At 44.1% G+C, this 17,025-nt stretch overlaps 2 protein-coding genes across 2 annotated transcripts in view; one reads left to right on the plus strand and one right to left on the minus strand.

Annotated features, from left to right (window-relative positions):
* Positions 1 to 4,415, minus strand: part of LOC118595746 — a 32,634-nt gene extending 28,219 nt beyond the window's left edge. The window contains exon 1 of the mRNA XM_036206517.1: positions 3,930 to 4,415. Within this exon, the coding sequence (XP_036062410.1) occupies positions 3,930 to 4,026 (97 nt within the window). The 5' untranslated portion in view covers positions 4,027 to 4,415. The remainder of the gene's footprint in view (positions 1 to 3,929) is intronic.
* The window catches only part of Srp54 (signal recognition particle 54), a 42,347-nt gene continuing 29,495 nt past the window's right edge, over positions 4,174 to 17,025 (plus strand). The window contains exon 1 of the mRNA XM_036206513.1: positions 4,174 to 4,688. The gene's annotated coding sequence lies outside the window, so the exon portion shown is untranslated. The remainder of the gene's footprint in view (positions 4,689 to 17,025) is intronic.

Consider the following 17,025-nt stretch of genomic DNA (forward strand, 5'->3'; position numbering starts at 1 on the left):
AGCTGCCAGGAACCCCAGTTCCAAGAGATTCAACCCCCTTTCTGGCCTCTGCAGCTCCTGCACACGTGGCACTTGCTCACACAGATATATCAATAAAAATAAATTTTACAAAGGAAAAAAAAAAAAAACCAGAACTGGTGGGATGGCTCAGTGGGCAAAGGCCCTGGTTGCCAAGCCTGACAATGTGAGTTTGATACCAGGAATGCAACATGGTAGAGAGAGAGAACCAATTTTCCCAAGTTGTCCTGATTTTCACATAAACACTGTGGCATGCTCCTCCTGCCACACCCCCATACAAACTAAAACTTAAAAATAAAAGTAAAAACATGCTTCTTATTCAGTGATATTGGGACTATGGTTTTATTAAATTAACATCCAGAACAGACTTGAAAGTCAATCCCATTTTGAACAAGAGTCTCAATTGATGCTTCTAAACCTGGGGATTTCAATTACAGACAATTCAACAAGACTAAGGGGGAAGTTATTTTAGTAACCGTGCAAGTGCCAGAGAAAGGCATCAGTGCATTTGTGTGTTGTATGCATGCATGTGGATGCCAGAGGAGAACCTCAGTGTCTGTCTTCCTCAGGTGCCTTCATATTGCTTTTTTTTTTGTATGTGGAGCTGAGGACCGAACCCAGGGCCTTGCACTTGCTAGGCAAATGCTCTACCGCTGAGCTAAATCCCCAACCCAAAATGAGGTTTGTTTGTTTGTTTTTTGTGGAGCTGAGGATCGAACCCAGGGCCTTGCACTTGCTAGGCAAGCACTCTACCACTGAGCTAAATCCCCAACCCCTTTTTAAAAAATTTTTAAGACTTATTTATTATGCATACAGTGTTCTGCCTACATGCCTGAGGATCTGCACGCACCATATCTTATTACAGATGGTTGTGAGCCACCTTGTGGTTCCTGGGAATTGAACTCAGGACCTCTGGAAGAGCAGCCAGTGCTCTTAACCTCTGAGTCATTTCTCGGCCCCTCTACATTGTTTTTGAGACCTGGTCTCTTACTGGGACCTGGAGCTCACCAATTAGGCTAGACTGGCTGATTAGGGACTCCCCCAGGAATTAGTATGTCTCTGTTTCTCCGGAGGTGGGATTCCATGTGCTAGGGTCACACTGCTGCGCCACTGTCAGGCTTTTTTATGTGACTTTTAATATTAATACACTTACGGTTCAGGATATAACACAGCCAGGCTGTAATCCCAGCAGTTTGGAGGCAAAGAGAAGTAGAGATGGAACTCAGGTCCTCATGGTTATGCATCAAGCACTTTGCTGTCAGGAGCACAAAGGTCCTTGCACTCACAAACAGCACTGGAGAAACCAGGCATGTTAAAAGATGCCAGGCTGTCTTTTCAAGGGTGTGGTGGTTTGAATAGGAATGGTCCCATAGACCCAGGTGTTTGAATACCTGGTCCATAGGGAGTGGCACTATTAGGAGGTGTGGTGTTGGAGTAGGTGTGGCTTTGGTAGAGGAAGTGTGTCACTGGGAGGTGGGCTATGAGGTTTCAGAAACTCAAGTCAGCTCTTGGCCTGTGGATCCAGATGCTGAACTCTCAGCTCCTTCTCCAGGACCATGTCTGATGGCACACTGCCACGATTCCCACCATGATGACAATGGAAGAAACCTCTGAAACTGTAAGCCAGCCCCAATTAAATGTTTTCCTTTATAAGAGCGGCCATGGTCATGGTGTCTCATCACAGCAATAGAAACCTTAACTGAGCCAAAGGAGAAGATGTATACCCTGATTTTCTTCTCAGAAGTCTGGGACTGGAAGTAGCTAATAGCTTAGGTCAGTAGTTCTCAACCTGTGGATCTTGGACCCTTGCACAGGGATCGCATATCGATATCCTGCATATCAGATATTTACATTATGATTCACAACAGCAGCAAAATTACATTTAAGAAGTAGCAACAAAATAATCTTTTTTTTTTCCTTCGAGACAGGGTTTCTCTGTAGCTTTGGAGGCTGTCCTGGCACTCGCTTTGTAGACCAGGCTGGCCTCAAACTCACAGAGATCCGCCTGCCTCTGCCTCCCGAGTGCTGGGATTATAGGCGTGTGCCACCACCGCCCAGCAACAAAATAATCTTATGGTTGGGGTCACCACCACACGAGGAACCGTATTAAAGGGTTGCAGCATTAGGAAGGTTGAGAAGCCCTGCACTAGGTGATCCTGGTGCTGTCTGTTGGGCCAGGCCATACCAGGCTCCCTTAAGCAGAACCAGATGACCTGTGTGCTACCTGAATGGCCAAGACCACACCAGATCCTCCCCTAGACCCTTAAGATAAACACATGTAGCTTATCTTTAGAACCCATCTTCATGGAAGAAGTGACATGTACTTTGAGAAGAGTTTCCAAGTAATTATGCCTCATTGTGTACTCAGGATTGTGTTACACCAGGAAACTTTTTTCCAAATTGTACTATACTTAAATACGCCTAAAACCAACTGCCCAGTGTCAGATTCTAGAAGCGCAAACCAACACTGGCTAATGAGTCATGTTGAACTGAGTTTTCTTCTGGTCTCACTAGGATCATTACTCTGCTGGCCCTGGTACTTGCAGAGTACACTTTACTGAGCTATCGCTCTATGCTATGATACATTTTTGGTGTGAGCCTGAACCAATAAGCTACCTCTTCAGTTCCAACACTGTATTTTTGTAGCCAATAATGCTTTCGGAATAAATGACCAGATACTGAAGTATGTAGAAAAACTAGAAGGAGGTTGGTGTGGTCAAATAACTGGGTGATGGTGGATGAAACAGGCAAGTTAGGACTTAATGAAGTGGTAGCAGACAGACAACATGTTCACAGTGAGACCCTGTCTCAAGAGAAGCATATTTTGTAAATTCCTATCTTGAAACACTCTTCTTGTATTGTCTATAACCACGGAGTGGTGTTTTTGGTTTCCTATACTTTCCAAGATAAACTTTGAGATGCTGCCTCAAGCCAACTTTAGTTTGGCGTCTCACTTAAAAAAATGACCTCTCAAAATGTTTAACAATCATTATAATACCCAAAGGAGTTAACTGTCTCTACACCAAGAACCCTTTTTTCTAATAGGTCAAGGTTGAAGGTCTCAAGTTGGGGTTAAGGGTGTAGCTCAGAAGGTGTGGACTGCTTGCTTAGCAAGCACAAGGGCCTGGATTTGACCTCCAGCACCAGCACAGGGAGAGGATGTAGGAGGACCAGAAGTTCTAAGTAGTTCTATGTTAAGTTTAGGGTCTAGCAGGACTACAAGAGACCGTGCCTCAAAAAATAACAAGACATTGGAGGTCACCACCAAATAAGAATATTTAAAGTAATCCGTCTGAATGAAAGCAATCTTGGGAATTAACGTTTTGCAGTATGGAAGGACAGCACACACTGGTACAGTTCTCAAAAAAGGGGGTAGCATATAAATAAGGCAGTGCTTTCAGCAGGCTTTCCTCTGCTAGAAAAGATCAATTTTATCCAATAACTAGATCTAATCACATTTCCTCCATTCTAATTTGTGACTTTTCACTTTTACTATTAACAGCTTAAACAAGTCTTTTATCCATCCTACCCCCCCCGCGAAAGACTATTATTAAATGGTCTCTTTTGCCATGTATAAAAAAAAAAGTACTAGCTACATAATTTTTTTTTTTAAACCTTGAAGATAACTCTACAGCCAAAAACCTCTTTTGAACATTGCCATTCCTGGTAGAATCCGCCTAAGCGAGTAACTTAACAAAGAGGTTCTAGAAGCCTGTCTAAAGTCAGCAGGGGAATCACAAAACCACCTAAAAGGTTGGTTCTCAGGCATTCAATCCTAAAATGCACTGTGATGGGCAGGCGTGAGGCGTGCGGCACTCAAGAGCTGCCTAGAGACTCGGCGCCCAGCCCCACCCTGTCCTGAAAGATCAAAGCCCGCAGCAAACCGCCGGGCCCTCGCTAGGACCGCTTACGGGTAGTTCTCATCCAGTGGAGCAGTGCCGGGACATCTGCTGGAGCCGTAGTCCGGAGCAGCTGAAGCACAGCTCGCCGAGCGGAGCCAAAGTCCATGGCGCAGCGGGAAGGCGGGACAGGAACAGGTTCGCACTGAGCACGCGCAGCCAGACCCCGCCCCCTGGGGGGGATACGAGCCGCTAAGCCCCGCCCCTTGAGGGGGATCCCGCCTCTCGCGGCTGCAGAAGCCCCCCTCGCCCCGCCCCCTCGCCGAGTCCTCCCGCAGGCTGTCGCCTAGTCGCTTTTTCTCAAGGTGGCTGGCTCTCCGAGTCCGGACGTCTCCTCGAGACTGCACCCGGAGAGGGCCGGTTCCGCCGCCAGCTCGCCGCCGCAGTGACGTCCAGGTAGCATACTAAGGTCAAAGGTCAGCTCAAGCGCAGCAACACCCTGAAACCCTTAGCGGAGGCGAGCCGCCGAGTGGCGGCTGGGTGCCCCGGAAGCGGAAGTATGTTGTCTTCGCGAAGGGCTGGACCACGCTGAGTGATGACGTCTCCTCGTTGGGCGGAAGGTTCGGTGGCAGTCGTCGGTGTTCCAGCTGGTGGGAGTTGGCTCCACGGTGCTGGGCGCTGGGCCCCTAGTTTATGTAGCTGGGAAGTTGGGCTGCGGGGTCGCCCCTGTCCTCCTGCTTCCAGTGTTCCCGGGTCTGCGTCTGCGGCGTAGGGGCCTCGCCAAGGACTCGCCGGCCCCACGGGCCACGGCGTGACGGGCGCCTTTTTGCGGTGAGTGCGGGGCTTTTCCTCGCTCTGCGCGACTGAGAAGGGAGCCCCGGGCAGCCGGACCCCTAGTGTGGGCGAGGCGCCCCTGCGGGAGTCTTCTCTCGTCGCCACAGGCTGTGATCGCCGGGACGGAGGTGTCCGGACACTGTTATTATCTCTAGTCCTCTATCGCAAGTTTTAGGATGCGCTGTCACCCTTTTAATTTGTCTTCAGATTTACCCGAGCCAAATACGATGTGAGCATTTGTAGTCTTGACTCATTGGTGGCTTTCCTGAGCGATTTTAGATGAGGCTGCTTGCCCCAAACCTTCTGATGTGTATCAGATTTTATCTTCCTGTCTTTTAGTGCTTAGCATAATGTTCTTTCTGCCTGGAGTGGATCTTGGCTAAATTAGTGAGTTAGTTCAGTGACAGTGATGAGATATACTGACGACTTTTTTAAAATCAGTTGATGCTACCTGACAATGCATTTTTTTAAAACTTTCTTATATCGACTTTTGGTTTTTGAGACAGGGTTTCTCTGTGTAACAACCATGGCTGTGTTGGAACTCGCTTTGTACGCCAGGCTGGCTTGGAAGTCACAGAGATCCGCCTACCTCTGCCTCTGCTGAGATTAAAGGCGCCACCTCTCCGCTTATATCGACTTTCATGTTGCCAGTCTTCACTTAGTTGTTAGATATTCATTTGAACAAAATGTGTACGGGGCTTCCTTCCTTCCTTCCTTCCTTCCTTTCTTTTTCATTTCTTTTCTTTTTTTTAAGCTGTAAGGATAAAGTAATGAAGGACACAAGCCCCAACCTGGAGAGGCTGGCAGTACAGAGAAGAAAAAAGTCCACAAATACTTATTACATAGCCTGATGAATAATGAGAAACTCTGGTTAGGCATAAAGAGGTACAGGATAACAGATGAAAGTTAATGTGCCCTAAGAGATTTGTCTGAACTGCTTGCTGTTGAAATCAGTTTCCTAACAGGCTTATGAGGATGGAGAGGTTGGGTAACCGTTGGGTGCAGTACCTGTTACATAGCAGTAGTGGTGCAGAAGAGGGGACATTTCCCTTCACCGCAACTGTGTTCGATGTGACTGATTAGTATTTTCTGACTTAATAAATAAAGAATAATATACAGGGAGTACTCCTGTAACGACAGCTACTGGAATGGTAGCTTTTCTTTCTTTTAAAGAGACTTTCTTTCCCCCAGTGTGCTTTTGGAGGGGGGAGGGGGATCAGTTAAAAACTACAGTGTCTTGGGGATACTTTTAGTCGTGTTTGATTCTCCCTTTCATTTGCCCCTTACTGCTAGAACACGAGATCTTCCATAGACTTCCCCTGGGCATTCTCACCCACCTGTGCTGCTTCCATGCCTCATTCCCACTGGCCGACCACCTCCATGCATCTTTTTCTAGCCTTCATTTTGAGAGTTCTGCACTTTCTGCGGGACTCAATAGGCCCAAAGCAAATGAGCTCCTTCCATCTCCCATTTTACCAGGTTGTGTAGTGTATATGTTGAAATGTGTAGAAGCGGTGTGTTTTTGAGATTTGACCCTTATTGTTGAGTGTGTTATGCGTATGTTCAGTTTTAAGAAAGACTCAGCCACATGTGCCTAGCTACTTTGTAGGCTGGGAAGGGAAATTACTGGGCCACAGGAATTGGAGGTGAGCCTGGGCATCATTATCAATACCCCATTCCTAAAATGCACAACAAAACTCTGTGTAATGAAAGGCACACTTACGCAGACATTCTACTTAGGTTGCAGACCAGTGAGTAACTAAGACTCTTGAATTTTTTTCTGTATTGATTTTTCTAACTTTCAAATCAGCTTCCCTTTTGCTTTTCATTCATCTGTTAATGACATCACTAGCCACCTGGCCATTCAAACTGGAAACACTGGAATAGTTTTTGACTGGTTCCTCTTCTTTTTACAGCCATTTGGTCATCAGTCCTGTAGACTGTCTCGTTGTTGTTCAGGAGCACTTTTCTTGTCGAAACGTTTGGATTATGGCTAGTATTTGCAGACTCTGATTCTTGGAGTTTTCTCCATTTGAATCATTTGCCATTGTTTCTAAAGATGTTTTTATTCTATATATATGGTTATATATGTTTTTGTTTCCCCTTGTGAGACAGGATCGTAATATGTTGCCTTGACCGACCTTGGAGCCATGGCCTCAATTGTTCCTCTTGCCTCAGCCTCCCACGTAAAACACCTGTAATGGACCTCACTGCCTAAGAGACTTTAAAAGTTGAGGACATCCTGGGCTGTGGTGGTGCACGCCTTTAATCCCAGCACTCAAGAGGCAGACGCAGGTGGATCTCTGTGAGTTCAAGGCCAGCCTGGTTTACAGAGTGAGTTCCAGAACAGCCAGGGCTACACAGAGAAACCCTGTCTTGGAAAACAAAACAAACAAACAAACAATTGAGGACAGTTTTCCCTTCCTGGGTTTGATTTGCAGGGTGCTGCTGCATGCAGTGATTTCTAGACCTGACTGCATGTCAGGGTCTATAAGGGCTTGCTTTGCTTTTCTACAAGAGTTTAGATAGGTACTATTCCCCCTCCCCCACCAGGTTATTGTCCCTGGGGATTCTGACTGAGGGTTTTAGTTTGAGCTGATAGGCATTGTATAAATGTAACTAATGTAACATTGCTTGGGCTTGTGCCTTCCTCCCCTTTTCCATCATTCCCCTCAGTGCTCTTTTTAGTTTCAAAAGCAACTATTTTCAAGGATTTTTTTTTTTTTTCAGTTTTTGTTTTCAGTTTTCATCTTGGCAATATTTTGTGTAAAGATTCTTTTTATGACTGACCTGACAGCCAGACGGTATCTTAAGAAAGGATTCTTGTAGGTTTTGGTTTGCTTTCTTCGTTCTTTCCTTCTGTCTCCCACCCAGGATCTTATGTAGCCTTGGCTGGCCTGGGACATGCTATGTAGACCATGCTGGCCTCACAGAGGTCTAGGAGTCTCCCTTCCAAAATAAAAGCTGTGCACTACCACCACCCCCCCTTTGTTTTTTTAGTTACTGTTGTTTATTAGGTGTGGTGTGGGGAGCAGGGGAGGTGTATGTATGTTTGTGCATATGTATGTGTTTGAGCAAGTGTCTGTGTGGCCTGCTGGTCTGAGGAGGAAGCTAGGCAAGAATGTTGGATGTCTTCTATCCCTCTCTGCCTAACCCACACCTAACGGGGCCTTTTTTTTTTCTTTTTTATTGTAAAATCTTTTTTAAGTTATTTTTTATTTTTTGAGATTATAAAATAATTTCATAATTTCTCCCTTCCCTTTCCTCCCAACAAATACCCTCTTTTATATCCCTGTGCACTTTCAAATTTATGGCCTCTTTTTCATTAATTGTTTTATACACACACACACACACACACACACACACACACATACTCCTAAATACATAAACACACCTGCTCATTCTGTATGACTGGTCTGTAGGTTTTCAGGGCTGACCATTTCTCCTGCTCTCAGCATTCCGTAGTTTCCTATAATTGTTCCTTCAGGTTGAGGCCACCGGAGGGCTGTTGGTTACCACCAGGGTGTGTGTGCCACTACTGCACCCTGACTGTACTGTACCAGTTGTTGTGGTGTGTAACGGTCAGAGCTGGGTAGGACTGGTGCTTGCTTCCCTCCCTTGGAAGCTTGCATGGTGCCTTACGGTACCAAGAAAGCTAGTCTTCAGGGAGGAGGTTTTCTGGTCGGTTTGGGCCCTGTGTCTGAAGTAATGAAAACGTGGTGTTTTCATTAATAGGAGGTGGGAAAGCAACCAAGGGTGATAGCAGTAGCCTATAATGTTTGGGAGTCTCTTGGACAACCCTGACAACAACTCAAAAGAGGGATTCTCATGTCTGGTGTTGCATCTTTATTAGATGGTTTTTGGTTCTTAGAGGGAATGTTGTGAGCCCAGATGAGAAACTTTGATTTCAACTATATATGTATATTTATATACAGACTTAATTATGTTTTATTTTGGTTTTGTTTTAGGTAGCTTGTTAATGGTGATTTCTTTGCGAACACTCTTATTATGGTTGTTTTACGCTCCTGGCCTTTGTCTGTGTTATCTCCCTGCCCGCTCCCTAGTTAGAGCCCTGCTCTATTTTTCCCCCCTCTCCATCAGACCACTTGTTCTCTAATACACCCCGTCTACTGCTTCCCCGCCCCAGCCATGGCCCCTTTCACCTTCCTGGTTTCTGCAGTCACTCTAGGCTGTGTGCTCATCTGAAGCTTTGGAGCTACGAGCCTTAGGTGAGCGAGAACATGTGGCGATTGAGACTGGGACTCTAATAAACCTGAAGCCCACCATCTTGACTAGCTAGCTGGCTGGCCGTTGGGCTCCCTGGATCTACCCCTCAGTGCCGGTGTACAGGCCCGCACAGCTTTTACATGGGTGCTGGGAATTCAAACTCGGATTCTCATGCGTGCACAGGATGAGGCATTGAGCCATTTCCCCAGGCACCTCATTATCATTTAAAATTATATTTACTTTCAGAGCAAATGTGGATTTATTAAGGAAGAGTGAGGAAACTCCAGAGGATGAGAGGGATTGCAAGGGAGGAATACCCTTCTCTTTTAAAATAAAGCCTGTTCTGTAGCCAGGTTGGCCTAAAACTCATGATCCTTTTGCCTGGGTCTTCTGAATGCTGGAGTTACTGGTATGCTTTACCATGCCTGCCCTAATTGAAATTTCTCTCCCTTCGCTCCATCACACTGAGGTTGGGGCTGGAGAGATAGCTCGGTTGGTGATGTGATTGCTATGGGAGAAAGAGGACTTGAGTCCAAACCCTACCATAGTTTAAAACTCTGGGTAAACATAGACAAGAATCAAGAATGGTGGAGATGTTGTTGTAATCTTTATGTCCAGCCAGAATATTTCGACTTACTAAAGTTGTCTAAGGGAGCCAGGGAGATAGCTCAGTCACTAAAGTGCCTTATATGCACAATGGCCTGATTTGATTCCAGGATCCCACACAAAATAGCCAGGCTGTAGCTGCACATATGTGTAATCTCATGGGGACATGAAACAGGCAGAACCCTGGGGCTCCTGGCCAGCTTATCCTACTTGGCCAGTGCCAGGCCAGTGAGAGACCCTATCTCAAAAAACAAGGTGCACAGCTCCTGAGTAATAACACTTGAGGTACCTCTGCTGTCTGTCTGTATGTATGCACACACACACATGTGTGACCACATTCACATGAACATACACAGCTATGAGGTGTTGCTATGGTTTTGATGTTATTTTTTTCCTTGTTTTTGAGATAGTCTCACTATGTAGCCCTGGCTGACCTTGAGTCTGCAGAGACCCACCTGTCTTTGCTAGGGTTAAAAGCATGCACCACCACACTTGGCTTATGGTGTTAGCTTTAATGTTAAGATTTTAAACTTTGAAAACCGCTGTATGGTTGTGGCCCACACCTTTAATCCCAGCGCTCGGGAGGCAGAGACAGGCGGATCTCTGTGAGTTTGAGGCCAGCCTGGGCTACAGAACAAGTTCTAGGACAGACTCCAAAGCTACACAGAGAAACCCTGTCTCGAAAAACCAAAAAAAGAAAAACAGCAACCAAAAAAAAACAAAAACAAACTGCTGAAAACCAGTTATTTTAGCGAGGTGTGGTGGCACACATCTGTACTCAGGTAGAGGTGTGAGGATTGTTCCAAGTTCCAGGCCACCCTGGTCTACATAGTGAATTCTAGGCCAGCCAGGACTGTATAGTGAGTGAGATTCTGTCTCAAAAAAAAAAAAAACCAAAAAAGGACTTTGTGGTGGTATGATAGGTGATTTATCTTCTGAAATTAACAAGAGAGCTTTGTCTGTATTAATCTGATGTTAATATATTGATTTTGAATGAAGACATTTTTATGCTGGCATGATTCATGGAGCATTAGTAGGTATTTTTTGTCTTTTTTTCTTTCAGAGCAGAGGCTCAAACCCAGGGCCTTGGGCTTGCTAGGCCAGTGCTCTACCACTGAGCTAAGTTCCCAGCCCATTTAGTAGGTATTTAATGAATGGACAAATGAGTACAAATCACACCTAGCTGGATTCCTAGTGTATATAACGTGTAGCATAAGCTCTGTATTTTACAAAGAAGTGTATTGGAAAGTTTTTCTTCTTGACCAAAAAATAAAATGCCTAAGTGTGCACTAAGTATACATATGGGTAAACAATATTAAGTATACACATAAAATTAAAATAAATACATCTTAAAAAATTAATACTCACTGCCAGGTGTGGTGGTGCATACCTGTAATCCCAACATTTAGGAGTTAGGGGCAGGAGATCAGGAGTTCAAGGTCATTAGGTACATAATGGGCTCTAGACCAACCGTGGATACGTTAAAAGCTGCCTCAAAAAGAACCAGACTGACAGACAAAAAGTGGTGTGTTGTGGTGTGCATTTATGGTCCAAAACTCAGCCTCTCGCTATAATCCATTTACCAACCGAGTCATCTGCCAGCCTGAACTATGGTTCTGTTTTTTTTTTTTTTTTTTTAAGATTATTTATTTATTGCCGGGTGGCAGCGGCGGCCGCGCCTGTAATCTCTGCACTTGGGAGGCAGAGGCAGGTGGATCTTTGTGAGTTCGAGGCCAGCCTGGTCTACTAAGTGAGTTCCAGGACAGACTCCAAAGCTACAGAGAAACCCTGTCTTGAAAAACAAAAACAAAAAACAACAAAAAAGATTATTTATTTATTAATTAATTATGTATACAGGTATACAGTATTCTGCCTGCATGTGTCCCTACAGGCCAGAAGAGGGCAGAAGATCTCATTACAGATGGTTGTGAGCTACCATGTGATTACTGGGAATTGAACTCAGGACCTCTGGAAGAGCAGTCGGTGCTCTTAACCTCTGAGCCATCTCTCCAGCCCTGAACTATGGTTCTTATCCCAATCAGTTTACCTGAAATGTCCAGTTTGAATAAGGCTGCCGATGTCCTGCAGCATTGTGTAGCCACTGCCGTAGTCAGTTTTAGAACATTTCCACCTCCAAACACCATACCTACTCGCAGGTCCTTCCCTTTATTCCCTGAGCCACTGTGGATCCCCTCTGTTCCTGTAGACGTGCCTGCTGTGGTGTTTAGTGAGGGAAATGATAGTCTCAGGTCTTCTGTGTCTGGTGTCACCCTCTGTGCACAGTGTGTTCAGGACTTATCCGTGTTGTAGCATGTTCTGGACTTCATTTCTTTTGATTGTCTATTAATAGCCAGGTATATGGCTCCCCACATTTTACTTAGCCATTCATCAGTTGAGGGGATATTTGGGTTGTTTCTATTTTTTAGCTATTATGAATAATGATGTTGTGACTGATCATGTTTTGTTTTTACATATATCTTGTTTTCTCTTAGATAAATACGTTGGAGAAAAATTTCAGGGTCTTTTCTTTCTCTCTACGTAGTCTCTGTCCTCAAAGTCAGAGACTTGAGACCTTCTGCCTCCCAAGTGCTGGGATTAAAGGCATACACCACTTCCCCCCCACCCCCAGACAGGGTTTCTCTGTGTAGCTTTGGTGCCTGTCTTGGATCTTGCTCTGTAGACCAGGCTGGCCTCAAATTCACAGATATCTGCCTGGCTCTGCCTCCCGAGTGCTGGGATTAAAGGCCTGCACCACTGCTGCCCAGCCACTCACTGAGATTGGCCTGGAACTTGCTATTAGCCTAGGCTGGCCTGGAATTCTTGATTCTCCTGAAGTCTAGATTTTATTTATTTATTTATTGAGCTGAGGATTAAACCCAGGGCCTTGTGCTTGCTAGGCAAGTGCTCTACCACTGAGCTAAATCCCCAACCCCTAGGGTCTAGATTTTTGTAAAGAAAATATTTGTAAAGTGTGCTGCTAAAGGTACGTGGGTAAGCTGGGCATGTAGTGCTCAGTAGAGTAAGCATCTCTCTGGGCTGTGGGAATCCCTGAGTTCAATTTCCAGCACCTTGTAATCTTTGTTCTTGGGAGGTGGAGGGAGACAGATCAGATGTTCAAGGTCATCCTTGACTTCACAAGTTCAAGGAAGCCATACATGAAACCTGCCTTAAGATAAATAATATTTTTTTTAAAAGAAAAATACTTATATAAAGAAGGGTTTGTTGGAAAATGTCACATTTGTTTCTTCTCCTTTTCCTCCTCCTCCCTTCTTTCTTTTTCTTCTTCTTTTTTTTTTTTTTTTTTAGTTTAGCCGTGGTGGTGTGCACCTTTAATCCCAGCCAGATCTATGCAGAGAGACTGTCTCAAAAACAAAAAAGAGCTACAGTATAAGAAATTGGATTTTTTTTTTTTAAATATATCCTGCCTATCCTAGAATTTGTTACGTAGACCAGGCTGGCCTTAAACTCACAGATACCCACCTGCCTCTGCCCCCCAAGTCCTGGGATTAAGGGTGTGTGCCATCATGCCCATCTAGATTCATTGAAAAACTTAGTTTTTATTTTGTGTGTACTTGAGTGTTGTATTTGCATGTATGTATGTATGTGCATCGCTTGTGTGCCTGGCACTTTTCAGAGGTTGGAAGAGGATGTGGATCCCATGGACCTGGAGTTACAGATGGTTGTGAAGCACCGTGTGAGTGCTGGGAATCAACCCAGATCCTCTGGGAGAGCAAGAGTTCCTCACCTGTGTGCGGTCTCTCCAGCCCCCTGGATTCATTTTCACTTTTTATGATGTCACGTTAACAAATCACCGTGGTGTCACAGATGGACTGTGTCGCTGTGGTGGCAGTGATGAAAGGAGACCCGAAACACCCACCTGTCCATGGGAAGTACTTACTTCATTGATTTAGCTTACTGGATATGGGACAAGACGTAAATCTGGACTCTTGCATGAAGTAGGTGCTCTTTGAGGTTAAACAACCATGTAACTGTTAAAAAACAAAACAAAACAAAAACCTTGGTTAAGGTAAGTAAAACTTTTCATTTTCATCATGGCAGCAATAATTTAAAATTTTAATTTAACTTTAATTTTTTTTTTTTGGAGCTGAGGATTGAACCCAGGGCCTTGCGCTTGCTAGGCAAGCACTGTACCACTGAGCTAAATCCCCAACCCAAATTTTTAATTTTTTTTAAGACAGGATCTCACTGTATCGCCCGGGCTGACCTCCAACTCACAGAGACCCATCTATCTCTGTCTCCTCTGCTGGATTAAAGGTCGTACTACCATGTCCGGATTTAATTTTTTTAATTAATTTTTTAAAGATTTATTTATTTATTATGTATACAGAAGAGGGCACCAGATCTCATTACAGATGGTTGTGAGCCACCATGTGGGTGCTGGGAATTGAACTCAGGTCCTCTGGAAGAGCAGTCAGTGCTCTTAACCTCTGAGCCATCCCTCCAGCCCCAATTATTTTTAAAATCTAGACAGTGTTTCAGAGATCTCCTGTCCTGTTTCCCAAGTGCTGGGATTAAAGGTATTCACCACCACACCTGGAAATAATAATTACTTTAAACTTATAAATTACAAAATTTTGCTTGAGTTGGAATATAATGTTTACTAATTACTCAGCCTGAGATATCTCCTTTCTGTTATTAGATCCTGAGTTCATTTCCCCCTCCTACATCTTTAACTCCCCTAAGCTCAGTCTCTTAAGTCTCCCTGTGGTAGATACATTAGCTATTTTCTTACTGTTTTCCTTTTGAATTAACTTTTTTATTCCGTTTTTTAAGTTTATGGGGTTTTTCTTGCCTACATGTATGTCTGTGCACCACATGCATGCCTGGTGCCAGAAGAGGATACCAGGAGAGGGCATCAGATTCCCTAGGACTGGAATTACAGGCAGTTGTGAGCTGTGCTGTGAGCTGCCATGTGGGAACTAGGACTTGAACCTGGGTCCTCTGGAAGAGTGTTTAGTGCTCTTATCTACTGAGCCATCTCTCCAGCCCCTTATTTTTTTTAAAGGATTTATTTTTATTATTTATGTGTATGAATCTGTGTGAATGTTGTGTGGGGGTCACAAGAGGGTGCCTGATTCTCTTGGAACTGGCTGTACAAGCAGTTGTGAGCTGCTTTAAGTGTGAACTGGTAATTGAACTCAAGTCCTCTGGAAGAGCAGTATGTTTTAATTGCAGAACCATCTCTCCACCGGGTTTCTCTTTTTCGTCTTTTCCTCCCTCCCTCCTTCCTTGCCTCCTTCCTTCTCTCTCTCTCTTTTTTGAGATTAGGTCTCTTTAGCCCTGCCTGTCCTGGAAAACGTATGTAGACAGGCTGGCCTTGAACTCACAGAGCCTTTGCCTCTGGAGTGCTGGGATTTAGACATGGGCCACTATGCCCAGCTTCTTTTTGTCTTATTTCTAGTATCTTATATACTCTGCAAAAATGGGATCAAGTCTAGATAATCTCAAAAGGGCTGTGTAGTTGGAAGTTTTCCTGTGTCCCCTCCAGTCCACAGCTGCTCAGACCCAAGTAAACACAAGGAGGCGTATATTAATTAAAACTGCTTGGCCATTAGCTCAGGCTTACTACTGACTAGCTCTTACATTTAATTAAACTCAGCCCATTTCTGTTAATCTATATGTCATCATGTGTTACGTGGCTTTAACTGTGTGTGTCATTACATGCTGCTCCCTGGACAATGGGCTGGTGTCTCCTGACTCAGCCTTCCTCTTCCCAGAATTCTCCTTATCTGCTTATCCTGCCTATACTTCCTGCTTGGCTACTGCCCAGTCAGCGTTTTATTAAACCAGTGTACAAAAGTGTTATCCACATCAGGGCTGCCAAAATAATTATTTTGAGCAGTTATCTTTTGCCCAATATTGTTTATATTGGACAGTTTTTAAGCCTTTAAAACTTCTATTCCTTCTATATCGCGCTCGCTCCTGACTAGAATGCCTTGTCACCACCCCCATGGCTTCCAGTGTTTGCATTCCTGCTCTTCTCTTTCACACTTACCAAATTCCCTTTTGCCTTCTTTCCCACCTGTTTAGTTTGCCGATATTTCAGAGTCAAATTTTGACAAAGCCTATCTTGTTTAGCTTAGCCTAATTTTGTTTTTCCTTCTGTAATTACTGTGACCCATTATTGCTAGGTGTACTTTACTAGTCATTTGTCAGGATTCTCCAGGGAAATGGACCAATTTATTTATTAATTATTATTATTTGCTATGTGTGTAGAGACAGGTATTTATTGTAGGAATTAGCTCAGACAGTTATGGATGCTGACAAGTCTAAAGTTGGACAGGAGTTGTTGGCAAGTTGCAGGCTCCTGCAGTAGTTGCAGGCTCCTGCAGTAGTTGCAGTCCAAAGGCTAATGTGACAGGCTGAATATCAAAGACTTGGGAGCTCATTTTCTTCTTTGTAGTTAGGCAAGAGCAATTTGTTTTGGCATTTATTCTGCTGTTCATTCATATACCTTGCCTTACCAGCTAGTAAGTAAAGCATGTTGAGGCAGACAGTACAACCATATTTACTTATCTCCATGAGTTCTATCATCCTGACATGGAGCAGTATATCTGTATACTTTTATAAAGGTGTACTTTTTTTAAGACTGTCCCATGTAACTCAGTCTGGCCTCCAACTCATTCCCGTTCCTCCTGCTCCCTGTTTTCAAGTGCTGGGACTTCAGAAGTCCCATGCCTGGCTTAAGAGAAAGGATTTTTGAGATTACTGTATTTTGGAGTTAAGAAATCAGGAAATCAGCTGGGCAGACCTTTAATCCCAGCACTTGGGAGCTAGAGGCAGGCCTGGTCTACAGAGCGAGTTCCAGGACAGCCAGGGCTACACAGAGAAACCCTGTCTTGGAGAGAAAAGAAATCAGGAAATCGCTTTAGAATGGGGAGAATAATTATTTCCTTGCTGGTTAGAGGAATAAAATGAAGTAATGTGATTTTTTTTTTTTGGAGACAGGGTCTCACTGTGTAGCCTCGGCTGGTCTGGAACTCTCTATAGACCAGACTGGCTTCTAACTCATAGAGGTCTGTTCTGAACTTCAAGTGCTGGCATTAAAGGTGTGTGCCAGTGGAGTCATTTAGTGGGTGACTGTCAGGTAATTAATTTGGCTCAGCAGTTGATTTGTTTTGTGCTAGAAAAGTTAAGTGATTTATGAATTAAGGTAAGTTGTCCTTTTCCTTTTTCGTTTTTGCTTAAGAGTAAGATTCAGAATAGCCCGGAGTTCTATGATGTGGGAATTAAGACTATTTCTGGAGAGTTCAGGTCCCCTTTAATTTACAAGTGGACACAGTGTGTCAGTCACTCATATTCATGAGCATGTGCCAAAAAGAGAACAAAATTCATTAAAGATCATGTTTTTATTTCCTCAACAGATACTGACATTTTAAATCTGACCACTTATATCTAAGATCCTCTAATTAGATATTTAAGTGGAATTAAATGAAATTAAAATATTACCATTTATATTTAAATAAAATTCTCTAATTAA

This window comes from Onychomys torridus, chromosome 14 (genome assembly GCF_903995425.1).
Source record: "Onychomys torridus chromosome 14, mOncTor1.1, whole genome shotgun sequence".
Classification (NCBI taxonomy): domain Eukaryota; kingdom Metazoa; phylum Chordata; class Mammalia; order Rodentia; family Cricetidae; genus Onychomys; species Onychomys torridus.